The 19,459-nt window shown below is 39.8% G+C and overlaps 1 protein-coding gene across 3 annotated transcripts in view; it reads left to right on the top strand.

Annotated features, from left to right (window-relative positions):
• slc2a9l2 (solute carrier family 2 member 9, like 2) overlaps positions 1 to 19,459 on the top strand; it is a 121,356-nt gene that overhangs the window by 7,313 nt on the left and 94,584 nt on the right. For 2 of the 3 annotated variants that reach the window (XM_044024826.1, XM_044024828.1), the window contains exons 2-6: positions 5,283 to 5,360; positions 6,915 to 7,013; positions 15,185 to 15,345; positions 18,288 to 18,412; positions 18,711 to 18,856. In XM_044024826.1, the coding sequence (XP_043880761.1) occupies positions 5,283 to 5,360; positions 6,915 to 7,013; positions 15,185 to 15,345; positions 18,288 to 18,412; positions 18,711 to 18,856 (609 nt within the window). Of the gene's footprint in view, positions 1 to 1,245; positions 1,276 to 5,282; positions 5,361 to 6,914; positions 7,014 to 15,184; positions 15,346 to 18,287; positions 18,413 to 18,710; positions 18,857 to 19,459 lie in introns of those variants that run through there. The other variant, XM_044024827.1, reaches the window with a different exon arrangement.

The raw sequence follows: 19,459 nt of genomic DNA, 5'->3' as shown, positions 1-19,459 counted from the left end.
CTAATTAATAATGCTAATAACAATAATAATAATTAGCAATAATAGATTTATTTAATCAAAACTCTACAAAGCTGAGTTAGGAAAAAAAAGAACTGCGTTAAAACAGTGAGATTAAAAAAGGTTACCAGTGAGTAAAATAATTATTAAAAGTAATTATAATGCAACATAAATTACAAATTGAATACATAAAGTGTTGTCAAATTAACTTTGGGATGAGAAAATAAAGTGATAGTGCAGTCAGCTTGAAAGTGGCAAATTTAGTAAATAATCATTCTGTGTTAGTTGTTGTTACACATACACACACATACTGTGTACACACACACATACTGTGTACATGCACACACACGCACGCACGCATGCACACACACACACACACAGTCCAGATTTTTACTGGCGGATCCTTTCAGCTCAATACTCCCTTCTGGAAAGGGTAACCAGAAGTATGCAGGTACAACTATCTTTCTGAAGGTTTATTCCACATACACAGTTAAACAGCAGTTAGACAGCAGTCCGTTAGTTACTAACTAGAGTTAGTTAGTTATTTAGTTAGTTAGTTAGTAGTAAGAAGTTAGTCAGGTTGTAAAACCGACAAGTCATACAGGTTCTGATGATAGAAAGATAAATAGCTTTGCCTACTAGAAAGTTCTACACACACATACATACATACATACATATATAGACACACACACATACATACATACATACACACACACACACACACATACATACATACATACATACATATATACATACATGAACACACACATACATACACACACACATACATACATACATATTTAGACACACACACATACATACATAAACACACACACACACATACATGCATACATAAACACACACACATATACATACATATATACATACACACACATACATACATACACATACATACACACACATACATAAACACACACACATACATACATACATACACACATACACACACACATATACACATACATACATACATACATATATACATACATAAACACACACACATACATACATATATAAACACACACACATACATACATAAACACACACATACATACATATGGAGGTCACTGTGTCACACTGAAAAGTCCTGGACTAAGTGAGTTGAACTGTGAGGGTAAGAAAAATGAATGCTCTTCAGTTATATGTGGAAAAAAATAATAATGGGAGGGACATTAAAGTTAATGATCCATGGTTATGTGAGATAAGGACATTGGCTCCGCAGTTTATTTGCTTGATAAGCATTGGACACATGTGTGGGTGAGTATTCACAACTCAGCCTTGTTTAAAAAATAACTGCAAATGATTTGGATTGATTTGTGAAATGTGTGGAGGCTGACGCTTCTTTTCTTTTTCACACCCACACAACGTTTTTAGTAGTTTGTCTTGTTATAACCAGTTTTATGGGTTCTGTCAGCATAGTCTTGTGACGGGTACTTGGAACATGATAGTGATACTGAATTCAATTTAATTTACTTATTTATTCATTTATGTAAACTGATACCCTACATTACCATTAATAATAATCTCCAAGTGAAATGATATTCATTGTAGAAGTGACAGTACTTCAGTCTTCAGTCTTCAAACTTCACAGTTGTACTATTTCATGTTTATTTGCTGTCTCTTATCATTTGTTGTATTATTAGTAAATGAGTGTCAGCAGCATATGCTGTGTACGTGTAAATCACATGTTGTGATATTTGAGGTGAAATCCTTTGCTGTTTTCATGACAGGAAGCTTTGAATGGTTTATAAGTGGTTTAAGATGTTTCAGTGGACAGGTAAAAGTAAGATTTATTATTATAAATATCATAAATTGGATATTATATATGGATATAGGGATATATCAATGTGATTGTTTGTGACACACATAGATATCCTTCATTTAACATTAAAAATACAAAGAAATAAAGCAGGTATTGGTGTTAATAAGTGCATTTTAAGATCATATAATACATGTGTATTATATGATCTAGATATTTCAATAGAGAGACCAGTCTTTTCCAGTTCAGTAATATTTGACACGTTATGTAACAATATTGTGTTTTAACTGTGATGCCAGGGAGTCCTCATAGTGGTTGTAAAGGTCCAAGGTCTTATCACAGAGAGAAAGTGTCCTTGTTATGCAACCAGGAAGGCAGCAGACATGAATTCTTCTCTCTGCTGAGTTACACTAGAGTCCAAACACTTCACAGGAAGTCACTTTCAAACCATAGTAACACTCACTTTTTATTGAATTTAAGCAACAAGCAGCACGGCGTTCACACAATGCTGATTCAGTCGATCAACTCCACACGACGATATCTGTGTCTCTCAGTATAACGGCAACAGTGTGCTAGTAAAGTGAGACCACTGCAAACCATCAATACATTTATACATTTATTATGCTCCAGAAAAAGTTGGTCCTTTGGGGTAGAACTTTTTTCATGAGCAGGCGGTACATCTTTGAGCCTCCAGAAAACATATGGAGCAAGTGTTTGAAATTCAAAAGTAGGATTATTAATTATTCATATTAATGTTCTTTTCAGGTTTTAGTTTAAATATATGTGTAATTATCTGTGATAATAAAGAGCAGAATGTGGAGATTAGTTTACACTTACAAAAGCAATAAAAAATAGGGAGAAATAGGAGTGTTTTGTAAAATCCCTTTTACTGACTTTAGCTCAGGGGTCTCCGGGGCCACTGAGGGTGTGGTCATGAGCTTAAAATTATAATCACATTAGCAATATTTGTGGTGATACTTCACAGAATTTCCAAATAAAAGTGGTTGTAATGGAATAATATAGCGTTCGCAACAACAATAATAATAAAAACACGTTTATGGTGCATAATAAATCTGTAAATAAAAGCAACATAGCTACTCCACCCAAGAACAGATAATAAGAGATTCACAGCCTACACTAAGATACATACGATAAGGAATTAACAGGACAGTTTGATCAGGACATTGTCCAAGACTATCTGTAGCTTAGATCACGTCTTCCTTTCTAACACAACAGTCAGAAAGTCCAGCTCCACCCATAGGAGGAGTTTGACTTTTTCTTAACTGACAGTCAAACAATAAATCACTTTCTGACCACTTAAACCACATACAGTATAAGCTGGGTTTGAATTACATGGGAGCCGAGTCATACACTGACCGCTTTATCCTCGCTGTCGTAAAAACTCACCACTGATGCTCCGCCCTCCCTTCCCCGCTCCTGGCCATGTGCATTTGTTTTCAAGCCGTGTGGAAATACACGTGAATACATAGAGAAGATAGAGTTTATGCCAAAGATGCTTACAAGTGCAATCTGTTTGACATGCTTCTGTGTTTCAATTCCTGCCATTTGAAAAAAAATGCCAGAGTGATGTTTACTCGTGTGTGGCCCCTCGCTCGCTCATTTCCTCTTCCTCACTTCCTCCTACAACTGTTGTCTCTGCTGCTTTTTCGCTGGCTCTGCCATGATGAATGAACGAATAATGCACATCGTTGTCTTCATCTTATAGCCGGTACCTGGCTGGAAGATGTGTAGTATCATAAAGCAATTCTTGTTTCTCCTGTTTCTCGTGAGGCCCCTGATCAAGCAAGGCTGTCTTCTGCTATCAGATGGTCCCAATGTCCCCGCTACAACACATTTAACCATCACACTGACTCTGAAGCTGTGAAATCAGAGTCAAAATCCTGTGTAGTTCCGCTTTAAAGGACTGTGGTCTCCTCAGAAAGATGACAGCTTCAGTGTTATTATAACTTGACATTTAGTCAGGCCAAATGAAATGGATTGTGGGGCTTGAGACAGTACTCGAATAACCTCGGCACTTAGATCAGTGATGAGAGTTAGTCTATAACTGCTGTTTTAAGGGACTAAGGAATTCAAGCCATGCTGCTCCTTAAGACTTGGAACAGATCGCTGGTTGTCGTTCAACTTCTGTAATCAAGGGTCTCATTTATAATCTGCAAGCTGACTGAATTCTATTAAATGCAATCAACTGTGTGGAGGGAGAGGAAATGAACAGTGCTGCATTATAGAAGCCCCATCACTTCAATTAAGAGAGACAAGTGAATGGAAAAAATAATTATTGTACAAATTGTACAAATAAAACGCGATAAGTCTTGATAGAGTCTTTGTGGAGACAATGAGATTGAAGGTATGTAGTCTGAGCAGCAGCAGCAGCAACAACAGTTTTGCCATTCACCCATTCACTCACACGTTCATAGAGCACATCTGTGTGCAGCGTATTTTTCCCCTCACACAACAGCATACCCGACAGGAACAATGTGGCGTTAAGTGTCTTGTCCAAGGACACACTGGCATGTAGACTAGCAAAGCCGGGAATTCAGCCCGTGACCTTCCATTTGAAAGACACCTTGCTTTACCACTGAGCCTTTGCCACTCATAATGTATACTTACATTATTATTTACATGAAATTCAGCCACACACTTGCATTCAAACCCGACCGCTGTGCTTACTGGGGCTAAAGCTAACTATGCTAAGTAGCTTCAGGTAAAAGCGCTTCAAATATAAATATATATGTATATATATATATATATATATATATATATATACACCAATAATTGTTGTTACATTTAGTATGTGAAAGCTTTCATTCTCGGATACTTACATTCATTTATTTATACTTATTTTTTTTCTCTTGAGCTGTCTTATGTATTTTTTTTTTAATCTACTTTACATGTGTGTTTTGTGATGTCTCACATTCATAGGGCCACACAACAATTTTGTAATGTATTTGGTTCTTCCTCCACAATTTTAAGATCAGTTTTCATTAACCTTCAAAGTTTCCACTTTCTCTCTGCCTCGTATAACCACTAGGTGGCAGACTGAGACTATTATTTTTCTGTGTGCAACACTGTGGAATCCTGCACTGCAGTGCTATACAAATCCTGAAAATTGTGTTTTTTTTCCCTTCTGCCATTTAAAAAGTGTGTTTGTTGCAATGTTTCAGTTTTTGAAGAAGTTTGTGAAGATTCAGCTGCTATTATGTCACCACTGACTTTGTTGCCACATTGTTGTCACTTCAAGGACACACTGACTGAGTAAATCCAAAACTTGTGACATGGTACTGAGGTATAATCCTATGTGTTCTTACACAAGTAACCGTGCTGCATGTCAGCACTTATTTGTTTTTTTTCCCCTTTTTCAGCAGATATTGCATGCAGCAGACTCTAAATTCTATTTCCAGTTCCCCCTCCTGTTGTGAAACATGTCTTCTTATCTGCATTCTGTACTTACTAAATGCCTGATGTGACATGACCTTCTCATTTTAAGGCTGCTGAATCCTTAAACATGGCCAGACCGCAGGACAACCCTCCGACTCACCAGAACACGACAGAGTCCGGGAGGAAGGTGAGTGTCCTTGAAGCATCCACAGCACTAAACCTGAGCAGCCAATTTGTGATACCTTCTGACGTTTTGACTCGTCTGACAGACTGACAGTCCTAAGATCCGGGTCACTGCACTGTTATTTGCTCCACATGGTACATATGATTCTCTTTAGATGATAAGGACATGTTCTATCTGTCCTGCACTTCAGTAAATATGTGTTTGACCTTTGTAATTTATGTACAATTTGGACAAAGAAGCGGCTTCGGCTTTTGTGATGCTTTCACCTTGAATTTGTGCTGAACACTTAGATCAAAAACTTCCATTCATAATGCATCCCTCACCTTAACATGACCTGCTAATGCCTAACCCTAACATTAACCTACATACTATTCAAATCTTATCCCCTGAATGTCATAACCATGTGCAGATATGGCAATACGATTTAAAAATGTTCTGTCAATGAGCATGTGCTGAAGTGGTAAAAGAATCCGTGTGTGTGTGGATTAAGCAACATTTGATACTCTTCTGTGCTGTTTTAACTCATTTTTTATAGTCTTAGTGTTAATATCTTTATATATTGTACATTTTTGGTAATGCATGTTTATTGTTTATTATCTTTATCTTTACTGTCTTTACTGCTGTAACATTGTAAATTTCCCCACTGCGGGACAAATAAAGGACTAATCTTATCTTATCTTATCTTATGAAGGTGTGTGGGAAACATTATGCTTCATTATGCATTCATTCATATGCACATTAATACAGATGTATGGGCAGATTTAACACACCTTAGTTTTTATATAGGCTCTTACAGTTGAAAATAAATAAAGGCACGATGACGAAATTGCACAAAATGTTTTTTCACCATGTTTCATCATGACGCTGGACTCTGACTCCTGGTCTAGTACAGTATGTGTGTCACTTTGGTAAATCACTGTGTGATAGAAAATCACAGATTTTTCTTCTTGGACTTCGATGTGGGAAATGAGTAGATTACAAAGCAACAGAAGGAAGAAAGTACGAATTTCAGAATCAGAATCACAATCAACTTTATTGGCCAAGTTTGTGCACAGAGACTGAGTCCTGTCAATTACATATAATTAACTTTTTTTTCTTTAACATAAATTATTACCAAAAACCTCAGATTTCTCCTGATTTAAATTTGATTTTAAATTTTAAATACTTTTTTTTTCTTGCTCTAGACCAGCAGTTCTCCTAAGAAAATAATGAGCTGTCGAAGTAACACCATTATCACCAATTATCAGTCAAGCAAAGTGAGCTACAGACTTTTCCCAGAAGACAGATTTATTCCCGACAATTAGAATGTAGATTCTGTAGAATTTGACCCAAAGGCGGCATATGTAGCCTGAAAAGAAGGGGTCCGAGAGTCGACTCCTGAGGGACTCCACTTGTCAGTACCTCATACAACCACGTTTCACACTCCTGACCTCGATGATACAATTCCCAGAATTCTGTGTGAATTTGACATTGACCAAAAACAATGTCACTATCTTTGACAAAGCAACGATGTCTATGTTTGTGTAACTTGTGTCATGTGCTCTGTTTTGACTGCAGCCAATCACAGCGTGCCTGTTGAACGCAGCCTTCTTTGGTGCCCTGGGCTCATCTTACCTCTATGGCTACAACCTCTCTGTAGTCAACGCTCCTGCTCTGGTGAGTCACACTGTTAGGCTGGATCTTATTAGCATGGTTTTTCACAGTACAACTAGCACACATTCCCAGGATTTGTGAACCTGGTGAACCCTTTCAAAAAATAGTCAGCACATGATCATATAATCTTAAGAAATTGTTGACTGGATGTGACTAAATGGCTGCCAAGACCTGTGTACATAAACCATTGATAACTCTCATGTTTTGATGGAGCATTTGTATTTTAACTGGCGCAGCTTTTCCAGCCTTTACGGCTCTAGAGGTTCAGGAAATTACCAACTCTCAGCTGATCATATCAGTGAATTGAAGCCAGGTTTAGGTTAGGACACAGTTCCACATCACATATCACAACATTGACATATGCCACTACTTAAATTCTTCCTGTTTCTGTTTCTTCAAAGTAAAAGATTTTTGCCATTTCAGTTCCCTGAATCCTTGAATTATTTTTTTTAACAAGGCCAGAAAGAAATCCAGAAAAATAGACTGATAATCAGAAAAAAGGGAACATGGTGTGACCTGAGACACAGTTTTAATCAAAAAAAGAGAAAAGACTTTCCGTAGACAAAAAGTAAAAACATTAATTCAGTTAAATTGATTATGTCTCAGTCACCCAGGTCATAGTCATCTTCAATAGTGAGCTGCAGGCAACTGGAGTTGCTTGAGTTAACTCTTTATACAGTGCTGTATAAAGATATATTTATACAACATACACCTTCATAACAATGAAAGTGTATGTTGTGCTTTCTAATAATGTTCCCAAAAGGAAGCATATATAAGGTAAAAAGTATAGGCCCAAGCACTGAGCCCTGTGGAACTCCACAATTAACTTCATTGTCATGGTAGATTTGATTTGATTCACTGTTCGACGTAATAACTGTTTGAATGCAAACTTTTAATCCCACGTTCGAACTTGGAACAAAAAGTGACAGGGTTACATATTTTGCATGTGACAGTTTTCTTAGTTGTGTCTCACGCGAAATGTTAGCCTCGCTTCAGCCGCCTCCATGCTGCTGCTTCCCATTCTGTTCCCGGTGACGAGTGTGCATGTGCATCAAAGATTTGGGAAAAGTGAGATGTGTCACTCGGAGCTACTACAATTGGCTCCGGTGAAACATTGTTTAACGTAGCGTTGCATGCGGTGGGATACACACGATGTCACTAATGACCCGTCAACTACTAAATTAGCCCTACTACATAATGGAAAATAACCAGATGGACAGACCAGAAAATATATACCAGATGTGATCGCCTTGAGTGATCATCAAAACTGGAATGGTGTGATATAAATTCTAACCATTTCCCATAGTGAGGTGGGAATTTAATTACATGGCAAGTGTGTGTGTGTGTGTGTGTATTACTTCTGAGCAAATGTAGAGCCTGATCACAGGATTTTGTTGTAGATTTGCAAAGTACCTTGGTCAAAATGTATTGGCGGGTAAATACAACAGATTTTAAAAATACCTATTTAAAGTGTAAACCTTTGATTCTCGGAGTTATAAAAAATCTTACTTTTCCGGGTGAATTCCCTCCATAAATCTGAGCTGGAGGTGGTGAACAATGTCCTACAGGTATTAAGCCAATCATCTTCAGTTAGCTGTATGTTTCTTTTTCCCATCTTGATTTAATGTACAGTACATTGTGGAGGGACGTCTGTCCTCCTGTAAAGCTGAATAAATCCTTGAAATCAGTTTTCTGCTTGAATTTCCTTTGTAAGCATTGACAAATATCTCTATCAGGTTAATTCCTTCCGCTCCAGTAGTTTGATATTTTTGTGAGAGGTTCACTTTTTTTGGTTCTAACTTCCATTTTGCTTCATATTCTGGATTACGCCAAGTGACCAGGGAGTGAAGCTGTGCCGCTCTGTAATAATCCTCCAAACAGGGCAGGGGCCTACCACCTTTATCTTTGGGCAACTGTAGTGTCTGATATCTAAGGCCTTTGTTTTGCCCAAATAAAAGTAGATATCATCTTATTCCTTTCATTAAATTGCTTTGGTGGAATCTCAACGACTGGAAGAGGTACAGGAGACGGGGCAGCCCGTTCATCTTAATTATTTCTATCCGGTTGTACATATTTGTCAGTAACAGGGACCAGCGGTTTAAGTCTGCCTTAATATCAGCTGTTATGGAAGTATAATTGTGGTCATCAATGGTAGTTAAATCTTTTGGTATTCATACTCCAAGGTACTTCATTATACTTTCTGTCAGTTTGTTAGTGACATACACCAACTATGATGCAACCTGGACACATCCTCAGTGATGTTACCTGGAGTCCTTTTGTGTTTCGGGTCTTTCAAACATCATACCCTCTCGTCCAGGCGACCCAGCCGGGGGTGATCAAGCCCCGGCTTGTGCCCAGGTAGCGCTACCCCACCCACTTATCTCCTCTCCTGATCCACAGTCACCTTGAAGCAACTTCCTCTGCTTCAGTGGCCTCCTTAATGGCCCTTCGCCTTCTGACTCCAGTGACGCCTAGCTTGTAATAGGCCCTGCAGAGGGACTGACCTGCGAACCCTCTGCATCCCACCTCAATGGACTGGCATCTGGCTCTCCACCCGTTGCGCTGGCACTCCTCCCCCAGCGCAGCATATTTGGCCCTCTTCCTCTTGTTGGCCTCCTTGTGGTCCTCCCAGGGGACAGTGAGCTCCAGGAGAACAATCTGCTTAGATGTTGCTGAGGTTAGGACCAAATCCGGCATGAGAGTTGTTGTGGCAGCATTTTCAGGTGTTTCCCCAGGTCAACTCTGAGCTCCCAATCTTTTGCCGTTGCCAGGAGGCTAGAGGAGGCAGTTCTAGCTGTAACTGGTGGCTTCTTCCACTGCAGATGGTGTTTGCTATAGCCCTCAAGACATGGTCATGAGGCCAGCGGTCGCGCCCGACGTCTAGGGCATTTGGACAGCAGCTCAAAATGTGCTCCAGGGTCCCTCTCTTTTGGCACAGAGTGCAGGCTGGTGAGTCCCCCTTCCCCCAGCAGAACAAGTTGGATGGGCTTGGCAGAACATCATGGACTTCAATCCCAGCCTGAGAGACCTTGTGGTCAGAGAACTCTTGGTATTGCATCACCTCACTTGTGCGGCTCATCATGAACTCCTCATTCAGACTGTTGAGGAGCCTCAGGATGTTGCTCTGCCCGTACAGGGCGATGCTGCTCAAGTGCCGAGGTAGACCCAGCCACCTCCGCAGTTACTGACTGCCCTCAACTGTGGAGATTGGGACTACGTAGACCAAGAGGGGCCAGAGGATCCTTGGGAGGATGCCATGTTGGTAAATCCAGGCCTTGAACTTGCCTGGAAGGCCTGATTTGTCCACTGAGGCCAGCCAAGTTTCCAGATTTTGGTTGGTAGACCAGATGGCTGCCGTGTCTCTCAGGCTGCAGTCGAAAACCTTCCCCAGGCTCTTCACCGGTTTCTCTATGACGGATGGTATCCTGGTCTTGCCAAGTGAGAAGTTGTCAGTGACCCACTACTGCACAGTTGATAAAGCTGTATCATCTCCTGATGTAACAACCATATCAGCATGAATGTCCTTGGGAGCTAAACCATTTTTCTGCAGATGTATGGTAACGCTTTGTGTGCTGTTCACAAAACATGGTCTCTACCACTAATTTCTCAGTCCGTAATTAGCTATCAAATGTTGGTTTATTTGGAAGAAAACAATGCACTTTAATTGCTCTGGCATTACTCCTTCTTAGTCAGCCTTTGAACTTCCCACCCTCATAGTCTATAAACAATAGTTATGAGGGCTACAGTCGAAGTGAAGTGTCTGTTTCTATTTCAGTTCTTTGGTAAGGAGGGAATACAGGTGAGGGAAAGGGAACAGCTAAAAGAAACTGAATTCGTCAGCAATGTGCTGTCTGTTACCTGCTGCTATGGGCTGTGAATAATGATTAACAGGAAAATGCACAGGAAAAAAGACACTGCACAGAGAGAGAAACGTGTCTTCCCACATCTCGTTATGATGCCAGCTGCTTTCATGTGCTAAAAGAAGTCTTTGCTGCTTCCTTCACTAGAATCTTGAGAGAAATCTGCAGTCACAGTGGGGATTTTTCTTTTAATGACATCATGTGCTGACAAATTGACAATCTTCACGAAACAGAAACTGTTGGACAGATGAGAAATAATCAGAATCAGAGATGAACAGAATCAGAGATGTGACCTGTGAGTCAAACTGGTAATTGTGTGATTTCTGGGATTTGCTCGCTGTGCAATTATGGAACAGTAGAGTAGAGAAATGTTTCCACATAACTGTGATGCTCATCATCTACAATTTGTCCTAAACCCATCAGCTGCAGGAGAATGACAATGAAATATAGATGGTTCATAAAAAATGCCAGCTATCAAACTTCTGCCCCTGGTCACAAACACATCAAAAGTTATTACCATCAGTTTCGGACATTTCCTGGTACAAACACTGGCCTGGTCTTTATTTCTGATGCTTTGGTTAAACTTGTTCCCACTGGTCAACATACATATAATCCTGGGGTTAAACACAATCTTGACTAATTGGACTGTGTTTAATCTGCAATGACTCTCGGCTCAAACGACTCATGCAGCGCATACAGGTTTTAATTGATCATTAAATTACTTACAATTCCTAGGGAAACAAATCATCAAAAGAAGGATTAAGATTAATAATTAACTTAATAATTGATCAATCAGAATGCCAATAGCGAGTTTAAAGGAGGATATAAGTGCTCTGGATTCCATCACATTCTGTGCATGTGTTCTTTAAAAGGTTGGAAAGAATTCAGGAAAGTTTATTTGCAAGCCAAAGAGGTCTCTGAGAACGACTGTTTTAAATGATCAAGGTTAAGTCTGGCTTGCACACAATTCAAAAATGCCACTGATGCACAGCTGAGGAGGAAGTACCATTGCTCATTAATTCAGTAGCTCCTGTCAAGTTCTACTGCCTCTGCACAGTAGCTTCTGCAGCTATTTCAAGTCGTTTACAATAAAACAACAAGCTACTTGTCTGCCTGAATGGAGTTCATTAAGACTCTGCACTATGCTGCCAACTCATTCTCAGCTGTAAATGAATAACAGGGAAATACAGGCTCACCAGAAGTGCCTGTGTTTATAACAATGAAACTAACTGAAAATAAACTCCATGCTCCATTTATCACAGAGCTATAATCAGCCCCTGTCACAGCAAACCACAGTATTAATGCACAGCATATAAACTCTGCTTACCTGCACTCTCCTTACATGCACATGAGGTTTACCTTCAACTGTGAGCCAATGTTCATCTGACGTGGAGCTGAGACGGTTAAATATTTATTTAAGGCATGAAGGAGACGATGGGGGCAAAGCCATCATCTTGGCTGGATTATTAATCGGTATTTCCACATGTTCCCTTGTGCCTGACTTCAAGCTGGGAGACAGTGGGAAGAAGATCATTAAAATAGAGTGGTACGTTGTCTACAGTTACACACAGTCACTGCATGTGTTTTATGCGATTCAGTTAAAAATCCACTTTTAATTACTTTTATCACAGCGGACTCTAGTGGTCTGGGATACTTCCATACTACGTACTTGGAAATGCTATGGAATATAAAATCATCAAAGGCCAAAATGCCAAATAATGACATCAATGATTAAGTATTAAATATTCAGATACCTAAAAAAATGATTTTTTTATTCTATCTCGTCGAGAGTTTCACGTGTCATCATGTGGTCATGTGACCCAAGTAGACCGATAAATGTGTAGCTCGGACGCACAGAGAGAGGCGGAGCCACTGATGACAGCTCTGCGTGGGTATGGAGGCCTGGATTTCCAAACTGCTTGTGAAACAGTCATAAGGGATTTCGGGCAAATCTACCCTGACTGGGGCGAAGCTGGGGAAGATCTCAACCATAATTCCCCATGTCTGAGCAGATTCTCGCTCCAAAACTGAATCAAAACAGCCCAAAGAAGCCGTTTCACTGAGGACAAAGACACGAGGTTGATGAGGATTGATAGTTGTCACAAAGACTTGGACAGTCTTTTCATACGTCACACTTATTTCCCTTATTTTCATTATTTATTGATTATTATTCAGTTTACAGTTTGTGGAATGTTTGTTTTCCAGAATTCAATGAAAACTTCTTGTTCAAAAATACTTTATGTCTGCCATTAAACATGCATGGTCAGAATTTTAATTGTTGCCACATGGGCCATCAAATATCTTTCTAGCCTGGTCGTGACATTAATCCAGCCTCTTTCAAACTGGGGGGCCCTCCTGGGGGGGCCTGGAGACTCTCCAGAGAGGTCTGTTTTTTTTTTTTAAGTCCTAACTAAAGTTTAGCAGGCGGAACTTTTGGTCTCGCTGTAAGCTGGACTCATTTAAGTGACGTACCACTACAAAACCTACACTGGTGACAAGGTTTGGATAATAGAGACGTTTCGAGGGGCAAAAAGAAAACTGTGGGGCCCCCGGGAGGGCCCACCAGAAAAAGTTTGATCACTGCATTAACCAGTGACGTTAATCCTGTGCAGGACAGGAATGTCAGTGGAACACAGAGAGTCAGGTGGAGCTGAGGGGGTTAATCAGCACTGTGTGAACTCATTCGACAATGGTTTGTTTTTGATTAAAAGTTACACACTACAGCTGTAAGAAAAGGTAAAGTTACAGATTCTGAGGACCCCTGGTGGTTTTCCGCTAACAGACAGGTGGAGGAGTGGAGGCATCCTCCAATCTCCTCGCAACAACACATTCAACTATCACACAGACTCTGAAGCTGTGAAATTAGGGTAGTTCCAATTTAAACTTCAAAGACATCATTTTCCAACTGTGTAACATGTATTCTGCTCCTACAAAGAAAGAAATGAATAGCCCAAAACATGACTCATCGCTATCCTCACCGTTCACTGGAAGCGTAGAACTTATGGCTACAGCCTCAGTCTTCTCATCCACATCCGCAAGTGCGGAGAAGAGGGAACTGAGACGAGAGCCCCTGACAGACTTCTTCCTCCTCTGCAGGCAAAGTAGCACATTTAGCAGAGCATCGTTCCCAACAAAGTGCAGCAAAACTGCTGACTCCCCTGAGGGTGGTCTGTGGTTTGCGGCGCGTCAGGCTAACTACGCTGACTCGGCTTTCTTACCTGCGGAGGAGGAAGAGTTGGGGAGGACCAATGTTTAACGGCATTGATCCTCTGACTCTGTTCCACCTACCACTGCTCTGATCCTCGCTAACGCTCGTTTGAATGCACTTCATTCATTCAGGTGTTACCAGTCAGTTACCGGTGATAGATGCAGTTGTCAAAGCAGAAGACGTCATTTTGTCACTGGATGAGCATTTGTACGACAGTTAGTTAGTTAACCACAGCTGTACCAGTGTAAGTTAATGAGAGGATTTATTCACCACCTAAATGCAAGGGACGTCTGTCAGTCTGTTATTTGCAAAATGAATGTTGTTTGGGTAAGAAATGCAAGAGATATCAGATCAAGCAACACTAGTTAATGTTCAAAGCCTTAAAGGTACAGTGTGTAAAATACACTATAGCAATGTATTGGTGAAGTTTCATGTTGCAGCTGAATATCTTTTACCTCACTCTCCTCCTACAGGTGTGTTGTAGCCTTCGATTCGCGTCAAAGGTCTAAAGATGTTTCGTTTCTCCATTGTGTGCTATTATGAAATTTTGATCCAAAATGGCCGCCTCTGTAGAGCTGACCCTTCTCATGATATCAATTCTGGGGTAATGAAATACAACAATTCATGCTATGTCCAAATGTTCTGCTAAAAGTCAATAATGTCACATGACATCTTTTCTTTCCCACCCCCTCTCTACCTTTGTCCGTCATCTGCTCTAATCACTGAAACTATAAACATGGTGATTCATAAAGATAAGATATGTTACTGGGTAAATAATAAAAGAATCGATTCATCTCTCAATTATTTTCTCCATTAATGAAGTGCTTTCTTTAGACCATAAATGTGTAAAAATATTGATCAGTGTTTCTCAAAACCTGGAAAAGATGATGTTCTCAAATGTCTTGTTTTTGTCCAAAAAATGAAGTTTGAATGATTTCTTTGTTACGTGGAGCAAAGAAACCAGAACATATTCACCTTTTAAGAAGCTGAAAAATCACAGAAACTTGTTTTAATTCTTTACATTCAAACCCATTAATCAATTATTTCATACATAATAATTGAAATGAAATGAAGAAATCAATTCTCTGCCTCTGTTTGTGTTGCAGCACATCAAAGTTTTCTACAACACCACATGGATGGAGCGATATGGGGAGCCAATTAAAGAAGAGACCGTTACCTTCCTCTGGTCCATCACAGTTTCCATATTTGCCATCGGAGGCCTTCTGGGAGCACTGTTCGTCTCTGTGTTGCTCAGAATACTCGGAAGGTGCGTATATCTGAAAGATTTCTTCTTCAGCTGATTGGGGACATATAAGACATATGTACTTACTAATATACAGATGTAATATAAGGATATATTGTTTGTTTTTTTTAAATCTCATGAAATATTAGCATGCTAACTTCTGTTTTAGCCTTAAATATTCACAAAATACACAATATAAAATCCTATTTTTGTCATTATTTATACATTTAAAGGAAATATGAGCTGTTTGGAAATGACGTCCAATAAACATATTCTTGATTTAGCAAAAATGTACTTTGATATGTTCCTATTTCTGTTCCTGTCATGCAGCTAACTCTGCTCTGCTGCCATGTGTTCTCCTGTCACATGACTACAATACATCTTATAACACATGATACATTTCAGTTAAGTAGGAATTTATATGTCTTTTGTTAATAAAGATAATATTTAGCCTCTTCTTCACTGACCCTCTTTTTGGGGTCCCAAACTAATATATATAGAGAGAGTATATCTCTACAATCAATCAAGCTCTATGTGAATTATCAAAATAAAGATAACACTTGAGATTCCACTGTAGATACCACTGTGCCAGAGTAAATGCAGATGGGACCCACCATAAATGAAGGATTTTTTCCCTCGCCCAAAGAAATATTTCATTTTAAAATTAATATCACCTTTAAAAATGTGCATTAGGAGCTTAAAAACTCATGGAAGTCATGTGCAAAGTAACTGTTTTTGTAGGTGGTTTACAAATAAAGCTAACTTATTATTATACTTAAAATTTATGGTAAATATAATAATCATAAAACATTAAAATAAAGTCAGGCCAGAAAACCTGCAGACTCACGGTCATATTATTAGGAACAATAACAACGACTTCAACGTAATTATAACTCCAGATTCTTTCACTCTGATCCATGCGTTCATCACATTTATCAGTAACTTTATGAACCGATAGCAGCCAGTGACCGCAGGTCTCAGTGCATCACACGGTCACAGCTCCACCGTCACAAGCCCCGTGTTCACGATGTCTGTATGAACTCCATGAATTAAGAATATAGAATATAAAGATCTACACATGCCTGTGTCCACATCTCGAGGAGAACAGTTTTATAGGCGTCTCTTTTACTATTGTGGTCAATGGGAAAATTGCTTTTTGAGTATTTTTTGTTGCAGTACCACACGCGGCCACCATGACAAAATTGTCTTCAAGGCAGAGGGGACGGAGCTACATCCACTTCTTATAATACATCCATGGTTCAGGGCCATAGCTCCGCACGTCAGAAGGACGCAAATGTGTATGACGTAGTTTGATGGACATTCGCCCATCTCCAATCGAAACGAGCTAATGTCCGTCTGGAATGGCCAATCAGACAAGGAGCAGTCCCCAAAGCATGCTGGGAAGTCTAGTTCTCCGTTAGAATCGGTTTTGTTCCAGTGAAAATAGCTGTGGAGTCTCTATTGTTGAGCAGACTTTTTTTTTTTTACATGACTACGCTGATTGACTGTTACGGTGTTTTCGGCTTGTGTTGGTTCGATCAATTGCCGTTTAGTCTGTGTTTGGTGAACATAAGAAGAGCAACTTTTAGCCGAGTTTCTGAGATTTCTGTGGGTATGTAGCATGTCAAGAATGAGCAAAGGTAAACATGCCTTTGATACGTATGTGACACAGTGCGTGAGTCTGCCCCCGGTACAGGGGGCGTCAGGGAAGAAGATTAAACGCATTTTAATTCAATATTAAGAAGGGGTGAATGTCCAAAATCTGGCCCAGGGACAAGGAAATATAAGCAAAAACCACACATTAAAGGCCATGTTTATCGACTATAGTTGAAGAATCACCCATACATATATATATGTATATGATTATACCACTAAAAACAGGATACATTATGTGACATTGGTCACAAACAGCAGGAATCTCGACTACTTTCAGTCAATATTGACAGGCTTAATTCTCATGTTCCTTTCCATTGGCTTTCTTCTTTCTCTGTCAGGCTGTTAAAAGGGAAATACTGTATATATATCTTTATCTTTAAGTCTCGGTGTGTGAGGTACTGACACATACTCAGAAAGTGATGTGTTTTTTCAGGTTTCACTGCCCGTGGTTCACTCACTGCAGAGCCTTACACGCCCATCTATTCCCCCGGGGAGAGGCTCCAGCACTGACAATGCCACTGCTCTGATATTGTATACTTTCAAAGGAACCCATTACCCACTAATGATGTGGATGTCAATCTGGGAGTGGCGGAAGACGTTTGAGAAAATTAGAACGCCTTTACGATTCACCTTGGCGTTCTCAGGTGTCGATCCTCCATGAGTTAATTAGGCTGAAGCGTATATTATTCATTCTTCCTCCACATTCTCTTCATCTGTGAACCAGATGCTGCTTTTGCACAGTTTATTAAAACGGTTGACATTCATATCCAGGGAGAAGACTTGGAAATATATTAGCAGATGAGAACAAAGTGAGCAATCCAAGAGGAAAATTGCTTCAGTGAGTCAGCAAGTGCATTTCAAAGTCTGAATGCTTGCTCTTAGTTTTTGTTCTATTACTGTACACAGAGAAAAAAACAAAAAAGAGTCAAAGTCACTGGAAGTGATTCTTTGGGCAGAGTTGAGCAAAGAAGCTTTCAGATCATATCGGGCCCTGACTGCTGTAGAGATAATCATAATAGTGAGTCGACTGTATTGTGAGAAGAGAAGACAGATCACACACCGTGACTGCTGCAGGCAACAACCGCAGTCTACAGGAAAACACCTTTTCCCTTCACACACTCTCGATAATACAACTCTTCAGTTTAGGAATCCGATTCTGTACCACATCACATCCCTACTCTCCCTCACTCAGCTCTCACAGATAACCTTATTCATGTCTTTATCCTGTTGAAACTGTGGGTATCCACAGTGGAATGGCGTCAGTCTGTCCTGCTCATACAAAAGTGATGCGTTTCTCTCTCTGACTGCAGGAAAGGAACCCTGCTGCTGAATAACGTCTTCGCTGTCATCGCTGCACTGCTGCTCTCTCTGGGTGAGACTGCAAAATCCTTTGAGATGCTCATCATCGGTCGTCTCATAATGGGCTTGGACTCCGGTAAGACTTTATTTACTCACCAACAGAAACCGCGTCTGAAAGTGAAGTGTAGGAGGTCGGACAGAGGTCGCAGTTGGACACCATGGAGCGAAAATGAAAATGAGCTTCTACTTCTCACTTGTTTTATAACGTCAGTAAACATTTTCCCAAGGAGTCAATTTCAAGGTGATCCCTGATCTTGTATGGCTGGTTTTGAGTGATCATCAAGACTATAAAAGCATGATATAAATACAGATCATATACTAATACATTTGACCGTTAGAAGTTGCATAATTACTACTTTGTTTCTGTTTCTCAGGTGTCGCTCTCAGTGCCCTCCCCATGTACCTGGGGGAAATTTCCCCAAGACACGTCAGGGGCTTGATTGGTCAGTTCAATTCCATACTGATCTGCTTGGGAGTCTTCACAGGACAAGCTCTGGGTCTGCCGGAGCTGCTGGGTCAGGTGAGTGTCGTTCTCTGTCGAGCTCATCGGAACCTTGTGAATCCATCACTGTTCAAGACAGTGACAGCTTATTTTTCCTCCTTTCAATAACACAACACACGAACAAGCAGAATCAAATCTGCGTAGGGAAACTGTGTCCGCTGGAATTGGCTCCGGCCCCTCATGACCCTCATGTGGAGGATAAAGTGGTAGACAGTGAGTGAGTAAGTGAGTGAGTCATATGCATTGATACATATCAACACCATTCTTTATCTTTTGTTTCCAAACATGTAATGCATACAAAAGACAAAGAAGACAACACACTCATGTTTGAAAGGAGGTAGAAACTCATATATATATATATTGTCTTATTAACATATCACAAATGTAGAAGACTATTCACAGCATGTGTATATAATATAATAAATATTATCTTTATTAGATTATTGACATACTGAAAACGTAGAGGACTATTCACAGCTCCATTTCCAAACTGAAAGTACATGTGTTGTGTTTCATTGTTCTACTATTCTAAACATAGTAAAGATAACACCGACAATAATGTAATCATTGATTCTATTAAGTGTCCATTTCATCCATTAAACATATTTAATATTCAAACAA

This window comes from Solea senegalensis, linkage group LG4 (genome assembly GCF_019176455.1).
Source record: "Solea senegalensis isolate Sse05_10M linkage group LG4, IFAPA_SoseM_1, whole genome shotgun sequence".
Lineage (NCBI taxonomy): Eukaryota > Metazoa > Chordata > Actinopteri > Pleuronectiformes > Soleidae > Solea > Solea senegalensis.
The sequence above is the reverse complement of the archived record's forward strand: the minus strand, read 5'-3'. Positions and strand labels throughout refer to the sequence as shown.